Raw genomic sequence first — 21,404 nt, forward strand, 5'->3', positions numbered from 1 at the left:
GGTTCAAGCAATTCTCCTGCCTCAGCCTGCCGAGTAGATGGGATTACAGGCACGTGCCACCATGCCCGGCTAGTTTTTTGTGTTTTTAATAGAGATGGGGGTTTCATCCTCTTGGCCAGGCTGGTCTTGAACTCTTGACCTTGTGATCCACCCATGTTGGCCTTCCAAAGTGTTGGGATTACAGGCGTGAGCCACCGCACTTGGGCTTTTTTTTTAAAAAAAAAAATTTATTTATTTATTTATTTTAACAATTAAAAACTATAAAAACTACCTTTTGCTTGTGGGCCATACAGCAAGAGGGGGCAGGCCAGGTGTGGCCCACGGGCCATAGTTTGCCAAACCCTGCCCTAGAAGCAGGAACTCCAGTGGGTTCTCTGGGGTGCAAGGCAAGAATCCCATCAGCTGATCATGTCTGAATTCCACTTCAGAAGCCTGGGCAAGTACTGTGGGGTTCTGGAAGGCAGAAGAGTGCAAATCATGGCTCTCCATGTGGCCCTAAGTGTCTTAACTGCTAAGCCCTGCTTCCTGATGTTCTTCACAAGAAAAATCCAGCAGCAGAAATCAGACACTGGCTGGCTGCTTTAGCGCTGCGTTGGCACCAGGTGCATTGCATGCCAGGCTCTAGAAATAACCCCTCCTATTTTTAACACCCTTGCTTCATCAGAGGGTTTCTAGTTTCTCCCGAAAACAATCTCAGGGCCTAGAGATACGAGTTGGAATTCAGAGCCTCTAAGCCACGTGTGTTGCCCTCTTGTCCCCACAAAAGTCCTCAACATACCCGGGTGACCCGCCTTCCCTTCTCATTCGGCGTCAGGGGGCCCCTGATGTGACTGGGAATCCGAGCGATTTCTATGCAAGGCGCAAGGAAAACTTGAGTTTTCTGAGAGCTTTTTATTTCAAGCCACAGTCAGATTCTACCCAGTTAAAAATGCTTCCCAGGGCTCCTGGAAGCCAAGGAGGGGACGCTGGGCTCACCAGAGAGGGTGTGTTTTATCACCGAGAAAGAGACAGGCTGGCTATTTACACAGAACACCCAGAACTGGCAAACACAGGTTGTCCCTGCAATGTTCATAAAGGACAACTGGAGGCAGCTTATCAGAGGCTGGCACAGTGGGGACACCTCTGAGCTCCAGGGGAAGTTGGGCCCCTGCAAAACACCTGTCCACCTGCTGGCTCTGCCTCCCCCAACTGTGGCCAGGTTGGGACTCACGTCCTCTTGCCCTATTCCCACGGGAGCCTGAGGCGGCCCAGAGGAGCTCAGAGAGAGGAAGCAGCCTGCGACTGTTGCAGGGGGGCAGATGGGAGCAGAGTGGAGCTAAAATTGCTCCCGCCTCCTCTCTGGAAGGTTCCAGGCCAAGACCCGGTTCCTGGGGAAGAAGCCTGAGGGTCGCTAGGGCCACAGGAGGGCTAGTGCTCAGGCTCAGCATCCATGCAGGACTCCCATGGGTTCTGGGGCATTCGAGGCAGGGAGAACAGCAGGAGGGCAAGACCACCGAGGAAGAGGAGGACGAAGGCAGCACAGGCGCAGGCAAAGGACCAGGAATAATAGTACTCGATCCAGACTGTGTCCTCACTGTCAATCATGCGCTTCACCGACTGCCGCATGACCTCCACCGAGACGAGGATGCAGAGACCTGGGGGCAGAGCCAGGCACGCTCAGGGACCGAGGGGCGCCTGCGGTAGCCACCAGCCCCACCCTAGCCTGTGTGCATGGAGGAGGCGGTGACCTTGCCACCAGCCCCACCCTAGCCTGTGTGCATGGAGGAGGTGGTGACCTTGCCTTGGGGGAAAAGCTGCCTCAAGGCAGGTTCTAGCTGGGAACCTGCAGAAGGATCCATTTGTCCACCCACCACCCTATTCCTGCATCCCTCAGAAGGGCAACCATGTGGCCAGGTGTGGTGGCTCACACCTGTAATCCCAGCACTTTGGGAGGCTGAGGCAGGAGGATCGCTTGAGGCCAGGAGTTTGAGACCAGCCTGGGCAACATAGTGATGAGCCCTCTGTCTCTACAAAAAATTAAAATAAAATGAAAAATTAGCCAGGTGTGGTGGTGCATGTCTGTAGTCCCAGCTACTAGGAGGCTGGGGCGGGAGGAACCCTTGAACCCAGGAGTTCGAGGCTGCAGTGAGCTGTGATCGTGCCACTGCACTCCAGCCCGGATGACAGAGCGAGACCCTCTTCCTCGTCCCCCAAGAAAAAGAAAGAAAGGCGACCACGTTTCTTTCCTTCTTTTGTCAATCATTCTCTGGGCAGTTTCTTTGGGGCCTTGAGGGTTGAGTCGTGGGGAGGAATGGACAAACTGTCAAGCTCTCTCTCCCTCCAACCCACCTGGAGTCGCTGAGGGCCTGGCCAGGTTTGCCCCTGGATGGGGATGGAGCCTGGGAAATGCCCCTCACCCAAATCTCACGATGGGCATGAGGGTGGAGTGGAGAATCCCCCGCGACATGGTCCCCCGGCCCCGGCGTTCAGGCAGAGCCCCCAGTCTACCTGCAAAGGCGTAGAACATGGACGCAGGCCGCAGCAGGTAGTCCCTCTTCTTCCCGAGGGACAGGAGGACACAGAGGCTGCCCAGGATGACGAAGCCAAGGCTGAAGATGGCGATGGCGGCTGCCGAGATGCTGTACTCTGCAAACACAAGGGACACCCAGCATGCGGCCTCAGCCCGGGAGCTCTTGTCGTGGCTGGTTAGGGACCACACCATGCACCACAGTGTGTGTCAGTGTCTGTGTGTGTCATTGTGTGTGTCATTGTACGTGTGTGTCAGTGTGTGTCTCTGTGTGTGTGTGTCTTGTGTGTGTCATTGTATGTGTGTATCTGTGTGTGTGTCAGTGTGTGTCATTGTGTGTGTCATTGTGCGTGTGTGTCAGTGTCTCTGTGCGTCTGTGTCTTGTGTGTGTCATTGTGTGTGTGTATCTGTGTTGTGTGTGTCTGTGTGTGTCAGTGTGTGTCTGTGTGTCTGCCCACTCACCCTGTGTGCAGCTGTCCGGGCGCGGGCAGGCACGGGTCTGTACTCCCGACACTGGGTGTGCGTCTGAGCTCTGTGGATCCTGAAAAGCTGGTACTCAGGGAGGGATTTCTAGGCCAGGAAGGGACTCGGACTGTCCCTGCAGACTCTAACTATCACATCCCACCAAGAGCCACCACGGGGCTTCTGAGCACTTGTTCCACATCCACAGCTCCCTTCACAACAGCTGCCCTTGGGTAGGAGCCTACCAGGAGGTGCTGCTTCCGCAAACGCTCCCTGGCCCCAAGGTGTGGAAGCTCCGGGCCCTGGAGATGGAAGGCGGCTGCCTGGGGCCTCCGGAGTGGGGAGGTGACAAGGCTGTTGTTCAAATGCACCACGGGCTTCTTCTCATCAGGCGTAAGGAAGTCCGTGCTTTTGCCAATGACTTTCTGGCCCAGTGATGCACGACACAGAAGTCCCCTCCTGTCACCCCAAATCCCTTTCCACCCAGGCTCACCCTTCTGAGTGGTGAATTCGAAGATCTCCGAGCTCTCGCCGGGGTTAAAATGCCTGAAGTAGGAACAGTTCTTCTCTGCAAAGGAGGAGACAGACTGTGAGTTGAGGGGAGCAACCCGTAGCAAGGACAGAGGCTGGCAGAGAGCGTGGTGTCATTCTGCTCGGCTCTGGCAGCCTCTCTTCTCCCCAGATTCTTAATCTGGGCTGAAACATCTGTCTTTGACCCTTAGAACAACATCTCAGTGGGATAATGAGGTTGCCTGGAAGGCTGGGAGGTCTTCAGGGAGCTGAGGCTGGATGAGTCTGCAGGGCAGATGGTCTGTGGGTTCTGCACCCCATTAGGCAGATGGGGTAACTGAGGCCCAGGCTCAAGCCGTTTTTCAGGGTGTGCAGGGTGCAGTCAACAAAGAGCCAAACAGCAGTCTCTGTTGGGGCCGATTCTGTCCCCCCAGGGGACACTGGGCGATGCCTGGGGACATGGTGGTGGTGAGAGGGGTACACCTGGCACCCAGCCGGTAGAGGCCACAGACGCTGCTGAACATCCCACGACATACAGGTCAGGTCCTCCCAACATGGAATGATCCAGGCCAAAATATCAAGAGTGCCAAGGTTGAGAAACCCTGGATCAACCCCAAATCTAGGACTGTATCTCTTATCAGAATCCAGGCACACCCTGGTTCACTGGTGGGACCTGGCAAACAGTGTTTTTCAACAGCTTTCTGGGAGATCCTGATGTGCAGCTAGGATGGGAACCCTGCTCCAGGCCCCTTAAAATGCCCCGCAAAGGGCTTTTTCCGAGTGGCTATTGGGATGGCCTGGATGCAGATGGAACCCCTACGAGGGCCGAATGTGACCATCATGTGGTTTCACTGGGTCCCTGGTCTTTGCGAGACAGCCCAGATGAGACCTGCCCCACAAAGCCGCTTGGCCCACCTGATAATTGTCATAAAAGCTATGGAAAGTCTGTGGGCAGTAGGAACGCAAATCTGAATTTGATGAGGGAGAGGGGAGGCGCTCAGCACAAGGAAATTCATGCTGATTTAAAATATAATTTCACTTCCATTTTTCTCTTTCAGTCTCTCTCTCATAGCTAGGTATACTATAAAATGAAAGCACAGGCCAGGTGCAATGGCTAACACCTGTAATCCCAGCAGTTTAGAAGGCTGAGGCAGGAGAATTGCTTCAACCCGGGAGGTAGAGGTTGCAGTGAGCTGAGGTTGTGTCACTGCACTCCAGCCTGGGTGACAGAGTGGGACTCCGTCTCAAAAAAAAAAGCACAGTCTTATTTCTTGCTAAATGCAGTTTATCTTCTTTGCTCTTGATTTAGGAAGTGGATGAATGGGTTATTTTATATTATGTTTCCTTCAAAAACTAAATTAGTTTGCTTTTTATTTGTGGAGGCCCTTCATTGATTTCTTTTCCTGTGGGTCAGTGACCCTTAAATACAAAAACATCTCTTTCTCTAGTTTAGATGGTGTCTAGTTTGTCAATTCATTTCTTCACTTCCAGGCTTCATTTAGATGCTCACAAGGCGGTTGATGCCTAGTTCTTTCTGGAAATGTACCTGCAGTGATACCAAGGCTTTTCTTTGGGATGAAGGCTTTCTTTAATCAGACCTAAATCATTCTTCTTGCTCCTTAAGCCTGTGGTCTCGTACCATTCCCCTCCTTCCCCCCAAAGCTGGGGCTGCTGCCTCTCCTGAGGCTGAGGAAGGAAATGACCCCTGGAAATGGGATCTGGTTTAGCAGCAGTACCCTGTTCCTGGCATAAACAGCCTTCTCTGTGTGCTTCTATATTTAAATCACTTTCCTTTTGAACCGCATTACCTGGGGTGTCTGACTGCCGGTTGGTGATGTCAGAATTGGTGCTCTGCTATTCTCTCTGGGCATCCGGTGCTTTTTTAAAGCATAATGCAGATCTCTTCTATTTGTTAGATTATTAGCTGTAGATCTCTCAAATCACTGCTTCAAAATGGCCCATGCTATGTCATAAGTCTCCATGTGTCTCCCTCTGGACAAAGAAACATTTCTGTTTCTGTTTCGTTCTTGAAGGGCCAATTTCCGTTGTCGGAATTGACTGAATTCAAGTGTATTTCACGGTCAGCTGCCTCCCTGACTGCTCGAAAGCCATAAGTTACAATCCTTCCCAGCGGAGGGCCCTGAGATGAGGGCCACGGAGTGCCTTGCTGGGGCACAGCTGTCTGCACCTGGTGGGTTGCTGAGATGACTCTCACACAGGTAGCATTTGGCTTGCCAAACCCCCACCAGATAAACATCAGGCTCCATCTGGCTGCTGGCTGCTTGGATAGAAATGATCCTAACCCAGACACAGGGGTAGGCTACGTGTCTGCAGGAGCCAGGTTGTGAGCTTTTGGGGGGATGCTTTTCTTTTGGTGGTCCAGGTACAATGTTCCCCCTCCCTCTTCTCCATTAAGTGTCCTCAGATGGAGGGAGGGGGCCTCCAGTGGGTAGGATTCCTTCTCAGGGTATCAGGAAGCCTCAGCTTCACTCTTACGTGGCTGAACTGGGGGCCTGAGGACCGATAGGCAGACCCTGTCCCCTCTCTTGGGCTTAGCACATGAAAAAGACCAGTGTCTCCTGCCCTGAACCTGGGAGAAACATCCACTCCTGGGCTATGTGGCTGCCCATTGGAGACCATAAACCCTTTCATGGTCTCTGATGGCCCCTGTAGGGATGGGGGCACGTCAGACCCAGGCCTCATTTAGGACAAATCAGGCCAGGCATCTGCCCATGTCACTCAAGAGGGTGCAGGGTCCTGTTCAGATGGACAGACCCTACTATGAGCCCCTTCCCTCTCTGCCCTGTCCCTGGGTCCAGGTGGATATTATCTGGGAAACTGAGCATTCAGGGCAACGTGAAGAGGAAGGATATCCGAGGTGGACCCATTTTAGTCATGGGTCAAGAGGAGAGGGACCGTGACAGTCCTGTGTAGACTCTGAGTCTTCCTGCCTCTGCCTCTGAGATGTCGCTCTCTGCCCCACTGCCCTGGCTTCCATCACACTTACACAAAGCTCAGGGATTGCAGCTTTGCTTCCGACTAAGTCAGCAAAGATTCCAGTGCCAGGATGATGATCTGGGGTGTTAGGAACTCTGAGGTTGTGCCATTCTCCTTTGTCTCTGCAAATGGCTTATGCTGATTTTAATCTCCTTATTTCTGTAAGACTTGGTGGTTTAAAAATATTAAATGGGTTATTTATTAAAAATATGGTAAACTCAGCTCTCAGACTTGACTGGGGGATGGAATAATCTGGCTAACCAAGTGTTCGGTTAAGGGCATTAGTAACTGTGCAGAACCACGTGTAGTGTGCCAGTTTCAAAGAATTAGAGCAGAAGCCACATTTAGCTCCAAGCTGAACTTGAGTTAATAGGGATATTTCTTTGATAGCTGGAACAGCTGGCAGGATTAGCGGATGCCTTGGGTTATCACTGAGAATGTATCAGTGTGCCAAGTGACAGTCCATGGAAACTTTCATATATTCAAAGATACTTTGTGGATTTGTCCAAAACCAAAGAAACTGGTACTTTAGGGATGCAAGGAAGCCTCTAACTTGCATTGATGTCAGTGTTGTTTTTAGCCTTTTGGTAAAAGAAGTTCTATCAGCCCCTGACAGTGGTTTCTCTGGGCTGTGTCTCCTCCCACACCTCTGATTGAAGAATTTTATAAAATGGGCTGGAGAAATCCCCAAGACCTGACCCTAGAGCTTCAGAGCACTGCTCTTCCATGGGAGAAGCCTGGCTTTGGCCTAGGCCTCTGGCATGGACTCCTGTGGGTGGTGAGGGGAGCCCATGAAATTCCTGGGGTCGGCAGTATCATGCTGTTTCATACAGTCCCAATTCCCGCACTGAGAGAAGATGGACCAGTAGGGAAAATGGGGCACTAGGCAAAGTGGGACCTGGGCAACCTGCCTCCTTGCCCTAAAGAGGCAGAGCCTGAAAGAAGCAGCACTTCACCCAGCCCAAGGGCAGGGGATGGCCTCTCTGTGAGTTCATTTGGACTTTCAGAACACATAGTCTCTCCTATGGGAGAGGCTCCTACTCTCATTCTGAAGCATTGGAATTGGTCTTAGATGTTGATCTTGTACATGGAAGTCCTTCTAAGACTGTTTGGAGGACAGTAGAAAAATTAGACAACTCTTGCCCACTGAACCTCCAACATTCTAAGACTAAGTGGGACCTTGAGAAGTCTCCTCCACTGCACCAGCTTCTGGTCCAGCTGCCCTCAAACTATGCCATGTCAAAAGCCGGACTCCTTGTGTTCACTTGGGTCAAAGCTTTTAGGAGCTGTGTTTACATGCACAATAGAGGGTGTGAGAAGGAACTGGAGGGAAAGGAGGCTCTGGATTCAAGACTTGGGTGGAGAACTTCTATTTGTTAGCTGGTTAGCCTGGGGAAGGCTATGCTCAGCCTCCATGTTCCTACCTGTAGAATGAGATCCACCTGTAGAATGAGACCCACCTGTAGAATAGGAACCACCTGTAGAATAGGAACCACCTGTAGAATAAGAACCCACTCACTGGGTTGTTGTAAAGTAGTTAATGTATTGACTAAAAAGGTGAATGTTAGGGGTAATCGTCTGAGTGTGAGTCCTGGCTGCTCTGCTCATCACCTGTGTTACCTTGTCAAATATCTCAACCTCTCAGTGGTTCATTTTCTTTATTTGTAAGATTGGGATGATGATAATAGCATGGCCTTCATGGAGGTTTCTGTGAGGATTAGGTGAGCTAATATATGTATGTCATCCCACCACCTTCTGGACTCCATAGATTTGGGAAAAAATTGGCTGTTCATCTTATTTAGGATTCCTCATATGTGGTGAGTTGCTTCTTTCTGTTTTTAAGATTCTCTGTCTCTATCTTTCAACAGTTTGATTATCATGTGTCTAGATGTGGATCCCTTAGAGTTTATTCTACCTGGAGTTCATTGAGCTTCATAAATTTGTAGATTTTTAACGTTTTTCATCCAATTTGGGAAGCTTTTGGACATTATTTTTCGCATACCTTTTTTGCTCTTTTCTCTCTTTCCCTCTCCTCCTGGGACTCCCTTTACATACACTTGATGGTGTCCCATAAGTCTCCGAGGCTCTCGTCATTTTTCTTTATTCTTTTTATCTGTCTCTTCCTCAGACTGGCTAATCTCAATTGACTTATCTTAAAGGTCACTGATTCTTTTGCCTGCTCAGATATGCCATTGAGCCCCTCTAGTGAATTTCTCATTTTAGTTATTGTACTTTTCAACTCCAGAATTTCTATTTTGTCCTTAAAAATAATTTCTGTGTCTTAATTGATAGTTTCTATTTCATGAGGCATCATTTTCATCTTTAATTCTTTTGATTGTTTTTAAAAGTTCTTTGGATATATTTACTATAGCTGATTTAAAGTTTTTGTCTAGTAAGTCCAATATCTGGCTTCCTTAGGGATCTATTGACTTCTCCCTGCCCCATGTATGCCCCATATCATTTTAGTTCTTTGCATGTCTTGTATTATTTATGTATGTATTTATTTATTTAGAGACAGAGTCTCACTCTGTCACCCAGGCTGGAGTGCAGTGGCATGATCATAGTTCACTGTGGTCTCTAACTCCTGGGATCAAACAATTCCCTCACCTAAGCCTTGGGAGTAGCTAGAATTACAGGCACATGCCACCATTCCTGGCTATTTTGTGGTTTTTGTGGTTTTTTTTGGTAGGGACAGGGTCTTGCTATATTGCCCAGGTTGATCTCAAACCCCTGGGCTCAAGCAATCCTCTCACTTGGCCTCCAAAAGTGCTGGGAATACAGGAGTGAGCCACCACACCCAGCCAGTATTTTTTAAACAATATAATGTGGCAACTCTGGAAATCAATTGTTCCCCCTTCTTGAGGATTTGTTCCCATTGTTTGTTTAGTGACTTTTTTGAACTAAGATGGTAAAATCTGTGTTTTTTGTCATGTGTGACCACTGAAATCCCTGTTCAATTAGCTTAGTGACCAATTAGAAATTTCCTAAAATGCTTGGCAACAATGCCTCTCCCAGTCTTTACTGAAGGGCTCTGCATATGACTTTCACGCTCAGCTAAGCCACCCACATCTCTGCCTTAGCCTTCACTTTCTGCTTGAACAGAACCTCAAGATACGGCAGAGAGTGCTTAGGGCCTTCTCAGGTCTTTCCCAAGCATGCATATAGCATTGTGCATGCATGTGGCCTCCTAGATTCCCAGGAATATGTTGGGGCTTTTCAATGCAACTTATGGACATCTCAGTCTCCAGTTTTTTGGTTTGCCTGTTGTTTTCCCTAACTGTTATCTACTGCCTCAGACAGCCATGGTGTTAATCAATCATCTCTAATTATTTTCAACAAACATCCCCAGGGAGAAAGACTATTTGCACTGGATGAGCTCAGAGTCAGGTCAAACAGAAACAGCTTCTCAAGTGGGGGTTTTCAGGGAATCACCAGACAGGTCAAATAACGACAACTCTCTGGGAATGGGCCTTTGATCCAACCCCATTCTCTCCCCTCCAGAGGCTACTGGGATGCTGATTTTCACTGTGATTACAGAATGTTGGTTTGCAAGTTTACCACAGAGCTGGGAAAGGGAAACAGGAATAAGGCAAGTTAAAACACCACAGAACTCACTGGTCCTCCTGAGATTCACCCATTTTTCTTGCTGGATTGCTGCAAGACTTTGGTTAATTTCCAGAGTTCTGAAAATGTTGATTCTGACCATTTCTGCCAGCCTTCTCATTACTTTTATGGAGAAGAAGATTTTTGGAGGTTCTTTTTCTATCTTTTTTTTTTTCCTGATGTCTTTCAAAGTTAATACACGTAAAGCATTTACAACAATATTTGGCACATAGGGTTACATGTATGTGCCATTATTATTATTATTGTTGTTAATAATAAATGACAGGCCACATATGAACCCACTTCCTCCCTCCAGAGAAGAGTGGTCCCAGGGAGCACAAGAAGGGCAGATGGGGAAGGAGAACGATGTCCATTTGCAGAGAAAAGAGAGGGAAAAAGGCAGGAACATACTTTGGAAGATTACCGGGGGAAAGGTAGTGCTCAGTGTCACAAGTGTGGGAGGTATGGTTCATAGCTGGTTAGGCTAAGAAGGCAAAGAGGTAGATCCTGGTCAGGCTCAAGGCCAAGCAATGCCTGTTGGCCCCCTGCAATTGGTCCAGTCACCTCTCACCAGCCTGTCTCTTCCTTGTGTGGATTCTGCTCACTGCCCAGTCCTCTGCTCTGACTTTAAAAGGCAGATGGTTCCAAGGACGGGTGAACAGGACTGTAACAGCACGTCCCCACGCGTGGTCCCTGAAGAAGCTGCCTTGCCCTGCCCTGCCCTGCCCTGCCCAGGGGAGTTGGCTGGAGGGTGTTCCTGTTTATGGGTGTGCTCAGCAGCGGCCAAGGGGCATGGGCATCCAGGCTATGCGATACCCTGCAAGCACATGGCCACACCTGTCACTCTCAGCCCTGGGACTTGGTGTTTCTACAACAGCTGGGCACTTACGAGTCTTCTGGGCATCCAGTGGGGCTGAACAAGGGAGGGGCTCTCTGGAGCAAGCAGGAGGGAAGGAAGAGGGAGCAGAGACAAGGGAGGATGGGTTCTGGGCTCTCTGCCTCACACGCAGACTGCAAGATCTTCGGGGACTCAGCCCTAGTGTCCTTGAAGGACAGGTTTCAAGGAACACCTAGTCTGATAAAAGAGGAAATAATCCAAAAACCAGGTGGGACATCACGCTGACATCACCCTGCTCCACTGCCACCGTGGATGGGCGTCTGTAAGCCTGGGAAGGGATCTTACGTTGCTGAGAGTCAGTCCCATATTTTATAGAGGAAGAAGCAGAGGCTGAGGTGAGCTTTGTCCTCCCTGGATGGTCACTTGAGGGTAGTGGGCAATGGTGACGGGATCCCTGGCCGCCTGGTCTCTATGTAGCACTCTTTCCTCTAAAGTGCTGTATTTGCTAAGAATCCAGAAGCCTCTGCATTTGCAGAATAGAGGCTAGTCATGCAACTACCAGGTACACCTGAAAAGGACCTTAACTTCAACGTGTGGTTTGGTCACATGGTAGGAAATCGAGGAATATGCTTGAATTACAGGGTGAGGAAATGCTTTGCAACTCTGACAGGGTCTGAGCTAAGACAGTATGCATAGGAGACTGAAGTCCTGACAAAAGGATGGGTGGAGGTCGGGCATGGTGGCTCACGCCTGTAATCCCAGCACTTTGGGAGGCTGAGGCAGGTGGATCACCTGAGGTCAGGAGTTCGAGACCAGCCTGGCCAACGTGGTGAAACCCCGTCTCTACTGAAAGTACAAAAATTAGATGGGTGTGGTGGCGCATGCCTGTAATCTCAGCTACTGGGGAAGCTGAGGCAGGAGAATTGCTTGAGTCCAGGAGGCAGAAGTTGCAGTGAGCCAAGATTGTGCCACTGCACTCCAGCCTGGGCGACAGAGCAAAACTCTGTCTCAAAAAAAAAGAAGGTTGGGGCAGGTGGCTCACCCACAGCCATGTCCTGCTTCACAGAACCTGTGCAGCTGCTCCAGGCCCGGGGCCCACAAGGGCCCATGCTTGGTTTCATGTGCTGCTGTCACTGCCTTGAAATCCTTGGTAATTTGGAGCAAGGAACCCTGCATTTTCATTTTGCACAGGACCCTGCAAATTCCATCGCCTGTCCTCTCTCCTCTCCTGCCTTGAGGCCAGGAACAAACCTGCCAGCCCCATGGGTCCCCCTAGCCTGAGGACACAGAGCGACCCAGCTTGTCTTTGCAGGGAGAGAGTGACCAGATGGGGCCCAGAAGTGCCTGGGCTGGAGCTGCAGTTCCTTTCTTGAGCCTGCCCAGCTCTCTGCTCTGGACAAAAAGCCCCAAGGTCCAGCCAGACAGAAATAGCTGGGACAAATGCCCTCATCTTGCAACCCAGCCCCAGCCACTAGCACCGCACATGCAATTCATATCTTCTTCCCTGGGCAGAAAAGGCTGGGCGGCTGCCCTATTTCTAGGCAGAGAAACCTGCCTTCCTTCGCATGGGCAACTTTGCCAGGGGGACGACGGGGAAGGGCGGGAGTTGGGGATTGGGACGGAGGGTGGGTACGTTACCCCCGGGCAGGGTGATGGACCCGCAGGTCTTGCTGTCGTCCATGGGGATGCGCTTGGTACAAATCCGCCAGAGGCCGAAGTGGGCCGCCTCGCAGGTGGTGTTGTGGTGCTCCATATGGGGGCTCAGCACAGCCCAGTGGTCGGTTACCACGGCTGTCATGGCCAGCACGATGCCTGCCAGGATGCAGAAGAGGGTCACGCGGACCTTCAGCATTTTGGTCTGGGACACGGTGGTCGCCTAGGCATGAGTGCCCTGGGCAGGGTCCGGCGGCTGCGTCTCCTAGGGCAGGTGACAGCCGAGCTGGAGGGGTGGCAGTGGTTGTCGAGCTGGGAGTGGCCACTAAGTTTAGTGTGCCTGGCTGAGCCAGAGTGGGCTGGCCTTGGGGCTGAGGGACGCGGGACGTGCTGAGCAGCTGCCCAGACGCGTCAGGGGCCTGAGGGAGGCTGCTATTAACGCCCGTCTCCAGGCCTGGCACCGAGGATGGCTTCTGCTCGGGTTTCAGGGTTTTCTGCCCCTCTAGGAGCCAGAAATACCCCAGTGCGGCGGGGCAGGGCGGCAAGGAGAGAAGGCTCTGGATGGTGCATTGAGGCCTCTGTGGAGTAGCAGCTCAGGGTGCCTGAGTTGGGAGAGGGCGAGAGGTGGGCAGCAGGGCCCCGGGGGTGGGAATCTGCGTGCTCTGGGCTGATGGGAAAGGGCAGCCCAGGCCAGGGGAGGAGACCAGGAGCTGTGGTCTCCATGGCTGTCCCGGGCTCCCACGGGGTAAGCCTGTTACCGGCAGGGCAGTGAGTAGGTTCTCATCCTGGGATCTGGGGGGCTAGGATTCTGTCTAGGGACATCCCGGGGACCCCGTCCAGGGCCTGTGGAGTCCACCTCTTAGGCAAGCATTTTAGCCACAAACCCCACGGCATCCCCCAAACCATAGGAAGATTTTAGGTGGTTCCCACGCCTGGCCTTACCCAACTCTGATCCCTCCACGAGAACATTACTCCCTTTTCAATTCTCTTTCCATCCCCAAAACTGGGTCCAGAGCAAAGCTCCGTTCGAGGTCAGTGTCATTATTGCCCGTAAAGTGTCCTTTGAAACAAAGCGAGAACGGCCTGAAGAGGACGAGGAATCCTGCTGGACTTGGTCGTTCTGTTTTCGGGGCACTGTGTTTGCTTTTGCCTTCTATTAACAGCAGGTGATAACGATTTTCCAGTTGTGTTTTAATTTGCAAAATAAGTGTGTGAGTAAAAAAGAATGAATAGGTTGATTTATAGGGGATCGTTAGGAGCTCATGTGTGTGCAGATACGGCAGAGAACACAGAAAGCCCGGGATCGAGCACCTTCCGAGGGTCCTGTGAACCGCCTGGCCCCCAGGCTGGTCCCGGAGGCTCTGGCCTCTACGTCTCTACTGGGTTGTGTCATCTCTTCCTTCTCGGCTCACAGGGTGGCCGTTTTTGGGTGTAGCCGAGAGGCTGATGCATGACCAGGAATAGCCTCCTGAGCTGGGTGCGGCCTTGAGCTTCAAAATCCTGGCCTCAGATTGACACGATTTACAGAGACTCTGCCCATGTGGACAGAAATGTTTCGGCCTCCAGCCTTAGAATCACAGAAAGTTCATGATGATGATAATCAGAACAGTGGCTCATCTTCAGTGAGTGCTTACTATCTACCAGGTACTCTGCTAAGCCTTCATCCATCATCACAGCTACTCTTCACACCAATCCACAAGGGGACTACAGCTGTTACTGCCATTTCACAGACAAGGACATGGAAGCTCAGAGACATGAAGTCACTTGTCCAAGGTCACACAGCGGGAAAATGAGGAAGCCCAAAGTAATAACGAATGGTTGGAACTGGGAAGAAACTTCAAGATCTATTGTGACAGATTAGGAATCTGCAGCCCGGAGAGGAGACGTGACGAGCCAGGACCACCTGGTGAACAGCCCCAAGGCTGAGCTGAACCCTCGTGTCTCCAGCCACAGGCTTATGCTTTTTGCAGTTCCATCCAAACTTTCATATTTTTAAAATCAGTCTCTTATCCATATTACAATCTCCTAAGAGCTTCTTTCCCCACTGTTCTCATCTCTGCTTCCCTTCCTCCCTGTCCCCCCACTTCTGTGTTCCCTGTGGGCGCTAATCCATCACAACTGACTGATCACTGACTGATTGTTGACATATGCCGCCGCCCCTGCTTCAGCTCGCAGAGAAACTGCCTGTCACCAGGTGGGTAGACCGTCTCCATGGGGAACTCCCAGAAGCTGGGACATAGCCGCAGCCTCTGAGCCCTCTCTTGTTGTTTGTGGGGGCCCAGCCTCAGGATCCTGGCACCTGGGGACCTCAGGGGGTGCTGGACAACTTGAGCAGACCTACTGAGTGCCAGGCACCCCAGCAAAGCAGTAGCTGGGGAGCCAGAAGAGGGTTCCAGTGTTTTAAGACAGAATATCTAGCAAGAAGCTATTTAATTTTAGCATTACAAGTAAATACAGTGTCATTGGAAGAATGAAAGTGTCTTTTGAATTTCCTGGTGTGGTGGGGGTGGATGCCCTAAGCTCTTCGGTGCCAAGAGCCTCTGACGGCCTTGGAAAGCACCCTGAAAGGGCCCAGCCCAGAGGGTGCACCCAGCGCCAGCCATGATGACATTGCAGGCCCTTCAAAGATGCCAGGCCTTGGTGAGGACAGCAACCAGGAACTTCTGCTGCTCTTGCCCTCGGTGGGGGGCAGGTTTGTGCCCCATGCAGGGGTCCAGAGTCCTCCGCCCCAGTGCAGTGAAAGCATTAAAGATTGATGGCCTCTGCCTTTTGAAGTCATCTTTGTGTAAGTCGCATCACAAGACCGGCAGCTGCAGCTACCGTGGGCAGGTAGCTTCTGCTTTCTCTTCCCTGTTTACTAAAAGCTCCCTCAAATACACCTTTTCTGCTCACAGATGTACTGTCACGCAGCCTGCCTGGTTCCCCAAGGGCTTGGCAGGGCCAGGAAGGGACTTCAGTAGCCACAGGCATTTGCTGAAAGTTGGGCAGGGCAACATTCATGTCCTCCCCCCAGATCTCACCCTTTCCAGGGCAACAGGGAGAGGAGCATCTCAGGGAGGCAGCATGCGAGAGGGGGACCAAGCTAGAGGGTGATGGAGCTGGCCAGCCCCAAGCAAATCCCTGCACTGCTTGGCCCCAGCTGTACAGCTTCCAGTAAGTCATTAGCCTTTCTAAGCTGCCTCTTGTAAAATGAAGGCAACAGGCCTGGCTGCGGAGCAGGTGGAAGGGCTGGAGGGAGTGCATTGGACCATCTTAGCCATAGTAGGTGCTATGGGCTGAATCATGTTTCCCCCAAGTTCATATGTTGAAGCCTAACCCCCAGTGTGATGGTGTGTAGAGGTGGGATCTTTGGGAGATAATGAAATGAGTTCATGGAAGTGGGGCCCTTGTAATGGGAGCAGTGTCTGTATTAGTCTGTTCTCACACCACTAATAAAGACATGCCCGAGACTGGTAACTTATAGAGGAAAGAGGTTGAATGGACTCACAGTTCCACATGGCTGGGGAGGCCTCACAATCATGGCGGAAGGTGAAGAAGGAGCAAAGGCATGTCTTACATGGTGTCAGGCAAGAGAGCACGTGCAGGGAACTGCCCTTTATAAAACCATCAGATCTTATGAGATTTATTCACTATCATGAGAGCAGCAGAGGAAAGACTCACCTTCATGATTCAATTACCTCCCACTGGGTCCTTCCCATGACACGGAATTATTACAATTCAAGGTGAGATTTGGGTGGGGACACAGAGCCCGACTGTAGCAGTGTTCTCATAAGAGGAGACCAGAGAGTGGCCGTCATACATTTAATAGAGTATTGAGTACTTGATTCAGCAAAGGACGTAATGGTAAGAAATCAATTGCCCTGGATGCCTGGCACTCACAGTGTTGTGGGAAATTTGGGGGGCTCCTTTCCTGTTCTGTTTTCCAGATGTTGATGCTTATTTGCACCCATGAGATGTTTTTATCCTATCCACACCAGCCCCAACTCCCTTTGTTTCGCAACACCCCTCTGCTAGCTTCCACTTCTGGCAGCTTTTTCTGGCTGCCCTGACCGCAGTGGCCATTTCCCTCCCTGTTGATCCAGGACCCTCCTGAGGCCTCCAGAACATACAGGCCAGCCAGGGCTTGGGCCATAGTTAAGTTGGGGCACAATAAGGCCCACGCTGGGATTTCTGCCCTGCCAAGCCGAAGAAGACCCACTCCCTGCCCTTGAGGAGTCCACAAACTGTTAGGGCATCTGAGATCATACTGGGAGGGGCTGTGGGGTCTCCTGGGACAGAACTCAGCCTGCGTGGAGAAGAGGAGCTCCAGGCAGGACATGGGCCCCTTGGGAGACTTGAGCCCACAGCTGCAGTTCTCAAAGTGCGCCCTGTACACCCCTGCAGGAGGAGAGCAGGCAGCCCATGATTTAAAGACTTTTATGTTTCTTTTTTTGAGATGGAGTCTCCCTCTATCACCCAGGCTGGAGTGCAGTGGTGTGATCGCAGCTCACTGCAATCTCCGCCTCCAGGGTTCAAGCAATTCTCCTGCCTCAGCTTCTCAAGTAGCTGGAATTATAGGCATGTGCTACCATGCCCAGCTAATTTCTGTATTTTTAGTAGAGACGGGGTTTCACCATGTTGGCCAGGCTGGTCTCAAATTCCTGACCTCAAGTGATCCACCTGCCTTGGCCACCCAAAGTGCTGCAATTACAGGTGTGAGCCACCATGTCCTAAAGATTTTCATATTTCTTTTCATGAGGATCTGAATTATATCATTAATATAATTTCTTTAGGGCAAGGTCAAATTAAAAGTGACAACTTAAAGAAAAAGATGAAGCAAGTAATTGTACAGGTGGTGCCTAGGATGTGGTGAGCATCATGCCAGTGTGCCAGGGTGGCTGCTGTGTGGAGCACACAGCTGTTAGGGAAAGCGCATGTCCTTTCTGGAAGTGACAGTCATAGCCTGGAACCCCAGCTTTGCTGTTGACTGTGTGTGTGCCTTGTGAGAGATGGGTCACCTTTCTGAGCCTGTTTCTTGCTCACAAAGAAAGGAGGATCATAACTACCTCATGGGGTTATAGCAAGAATTAAATGCGGTAATGCATGTGTGCACGTGTAACATGCACATGAAGACTGTGAGGTATGTTACTTCACAAGAAGCTTCATGGGACTCTGAGAGGGCTGGGCACCTGCAGTGTTGGTGCCCATGGCTTGGGCAGCAGCAGGAAACATTTTGTTGAGCAGGTCAGAGTCAAAAGATAATGATGATGATTTTCTAGCCAAGAGAATATAAATTTGATGAGAACCTGCCAATCCCCATTGACTGTCCGCCTCACTACTCTCACTCTGGGAATGCTTCTGGAGAAATCTGATGATGACAGTGGTTCCTGCAGAATGGGTGGTGATGGAGCTAGGGAAATACTATTTTGTGACTGTTGTCATTCATTCATTCATTCATCAAACACTTACTGATCACTGTAGGGCTATTAGAATGTGAATAAGACATCAAGTCTGCCCTCTAGAAGCCCACAGTCTGGTGGGAGAGTCAGGCATCAACTAACATGAGTCTGCTCTGATGGATAGCAGAGGGCATGCTGGGAACATTGGTGTTCAGTAAAGGGTTAACTCAGCAGGCCTGGGTTGTCCAAACCCTACACATTCCAAAGAAAGAACTGGCCCTTAACTTGCTCCTGGGAGATAACCTCTGTGCCCTTGGAATACTCTACCTGATAAGAATGTTTTTGCCTAGCTGGAGTCTTGGACAACACCAGATAGTTTAGGCTAACAATGTGATTGATGGTAAGGGCCCTGGACCACCTCGGATAGTTTGACCTCTGCATGTAGTCACACAGCACTGCTGGGAGAATGAAGTCTGTTCAACTCCCTTGGGGGAGACGACTGAAAGCCCACGCCTGGTCTCTCTTGAACTCTGCCCTCTGCACCCCTTTCTTGTGCTGATTTTAATCTGGATTCTCTCACTGCAGTAACCTGCAACCATGAGTATAATAGTTTTCTGAGTTCTGTGAGTCCTCCTAGTGAATCATTAAGATGACTCGAGGGCAGCCTTGGGGACCTCTGGCCCACTAGGGCAGGGGCAGTGACACTGGAGGGGGTAGTCAGGAGACCTCATGGGTGAAATGGAGGCTGAGTGGGGTGAGGACAGAGGAAGGAAGGACCAGCTGGCAGGAGAAGAGCAGGCGTGGAGGTTATGGGGAGGAAGGGTCCAGATTCTAAGCTGCATAAGTGGTTAGGTCTGGGCAGGTGCAAGGGAGGCAAGGGGGGGAACAGAGAGACATGGCTGGAGAGATCGGTGGGGATCAGACCTTGCAGAGCCCAACAAGTCATGTCAGAAAATAGCATACTTTTGTCTAAGAGTATCTGGAGCTGCAGAAGGGGTTTTTTTGTTTTGTTTTTTGTTTTTGTTTTTGTTTTTTGAGTCAAGGTTTCGCTCTGTCACCCAGTCTGAAGTGCAGAAGGCGATCTTGACTCACTGCAACCTCTGCCTCCCGGGTTCAAGCAATTCTCCCGTCTCAGCCAGGACTACGGGCGCCTGCCACCATGCCCGGCTAATTTTTGTATTTTTTTTTTGGTAGAGATGGGGTTTTGCCATGTTGGCCAGGCTGGTCTCGAACTCCCGGCCTTGAGCAATCCACCCACCTCAGCCTCCCAAAGTGCTGGGATTACAGCATGAGCCACCGTGACCAGCATGCAGAAGGGTTTTAAACAGAGCATTGATGTGTCTACATCTACCTGGATGATATGGTTTGACTGAATCCCCACCCAAATCTCATCTTGAATTGTAATCCAAATTGTAATCGCCACATGTCAATCCAAATTGTAATCCCGACATGTAATCCCCACATGGTGGGAGGTGATTGGATCGTGGTTTTCCCTCATACTGTTCTCGTGATAATGAGGAAGTTCTCATGAGATCAGGTTGGTTGATAAGTGTCTGGCGCTTCCTCCTTCTCTCTCTCTCTTTCCTGCTGCCTTGTGAAGAGAGTACTTGCTTCTCCTTCACCTTCTGCCATGACTGTAAGTTTCCTGAGGCCTCCCCAGTCATGTGGAACTGTGAGTCAATCAAACCTCTTTCCTTTATAAATTACCCTGTCTCAGGTAGTATCTTTGTAGCAGTGTGAAAATGGACTAATACTCTGGCCCAGCAGCAATGCAGGCAATAGAAGGGGTTGAGATGGAAATAACAAAAGCCTGAACAAAGACAGAGATGGCAGTGGGAACCAAAGCAGGAAGGGGTCTACTGAGAGGACCCACAGGTGGGAGACCCAAAGGGATTTTGTGAGAGACTAAACATGGAAGGAAGGAGCTGGGATTTCAGACTCGGAGGCCGGGGTGGACAGTGATGCTACTGACAGACTAGATCAGCTGAAGGAGAAAAGACTGAGTGTTCAGGAGATGGGTTCGGGCTCAGGCACGGTATTCATTAGATACAGGCCATGCTGCTATCACAATGAGACCCCCAAAGGCAGTGGCTTAACTGGGCAGAAGCATGGCATGCCTCTCTTTCAAGCAGTCTGGCTGGCAGGGTGATAGTCTCCATCCAGTCATTAATGGAACCCAGGTGCTTTCTGCCTTATTGCTCCACCATGCTCTGGGGTATCGTCCTTGTGTGCAAGGCCAGGGTCACTGACACGGCAGCTCCAGACCACAGGAAGGGGGAAAGAGTGGGAGTTCAAACCAAACAATTTCCTTATAAGCAGTGGACACACTGGTTGCACAAAACACTTAAATTGTTGAGAACTTATATCTCTGACCATCTCCAAGGGCCCCGGAGATTAGCTGGGTGGCCATTTAGCAAGCTAAAGCTCTCTATTACCGTGGAAGAGGGGAGAACAGATTTTGGGAGACAAGGGCAGTCTACCGCAGACACACCAGGAGGAGATCTGGAGCTTGGGGAAGGATCTGAGTTAGACATATGGACTTGGTGGTAGTTGTAATAGTGAGAGGGAATGAGGTTACTCAAGGGAAGTGATGAGGTAAAGAGGAGAGGAGCTCCAAGAGTGGAATCCGGGAGTTCTGTGGCCTAAGATATAAGGATACAGAATGGAAACCAAGCCAGCAAGGGAGAAGAGAAGGAGAAGGCAGAGAAATAGAGGAAACCAAGAGGGTAATGTCTTAGAGGTCAGGAGCAGAGGACATCCCTAGAAGGCAAGAGTGGCTGATAAGTTCTGGCACTACAGAGGTCAAGATTGAAACATGTCCATTGGTTTTGACAACTGGCAGGTAAAAAATCAAGGCAGACTGCAGTAAATTGAGGAGGGAAATGGGAGGCGAGGAACAGTAGACAAGTGTAGACATTTTTGTGAAGTGCTTAGCTTAGAAGGGAAGGAGGGGCATGAGGGAAGTTTGGCATTTGCCGTATTTTTTTTTTTTTTCTTGAGATGGAGTCTCGCGCTGTTGCCCAGGCTGGAGTGCAGTGGCGCAATCTCGGCTCACTGCAAGCTCCACCTCCCGGGTTCAAGCCATTCTCCTGCCTCAGCCTCCCGAGTAGCTGGGACTACAGGCGCCTGCCACCACGTCCGGCTAATTTTTGTATTTTTAGTAGAGACGGGGTTTCACCTTGTTAGCCAGGATGGTCTCGATCTCCTGACCTCGTGATCTGCCCACCTTGGCCTCCCAATGTGCTGGGATTACAGCCGTCAGCCACCGCATCCGGTCTGGTATTTGCTGTTTTAAGACAGAAATGCAAGATTCTAGGGGAGGGGATGGGAATGAGCAGACCTCAAATGAAAGAGCTGGCAATGGACAGAAAGAGGGAGGTGACCTCCCCCACCAGGATGGAAAGGACCAAGCAAGAGATGAGTCATGAGGGGTGGGGAGGTGAGGGGATTGCCATCT

General features: G+C 50.7%; 1 protein-coding gene across 1 annotated transcript; it reads right to left on the reverse strand.

The window, feature by feature from the left end:
• Positions 1-876: 876 nt before the first annotated feature.
• On the reverse strand, positions 877-12,889 carry CACNG1 (calcium voltage-gated channel auxiliary subunit gamma 1). The gene is made up of 4 exons (XM_003268661.2): positions 12,555-12,889; positions 3,462-3,536; positions 2,488-2,625; positions 877-1,634 (listed from the first exon to the last, which is right to left on the reverse strand). Exons 1-4 carry the CDS (start codon positions 12,766-12,768, stop codon positions 1,408-1,410), a joined length of 654 nt encoding a protein of 217 aa, XP_003268709.1. The 5' UTR covers positions 12,769-12,889; the 3' UTR covers positions 877-1,407.
• Positions 12,890-21,404: the final 8,515 nt, after the last annotated feature.

Source organism: Nomascus leucogenys, chromosome 14, assembly GCF_006542625.1.
Source record: "Nomascus leucogenys isolate Asia chromosome 14, Asia_NLE_v1, whole genome shotgun sequence".
NCBI classification, from domain to species: Eukaryota; Metazoa; Chordata; class Mammalia; order Primates; family Hylobatidae; genus Nomascus; species Nomascus leucogenys.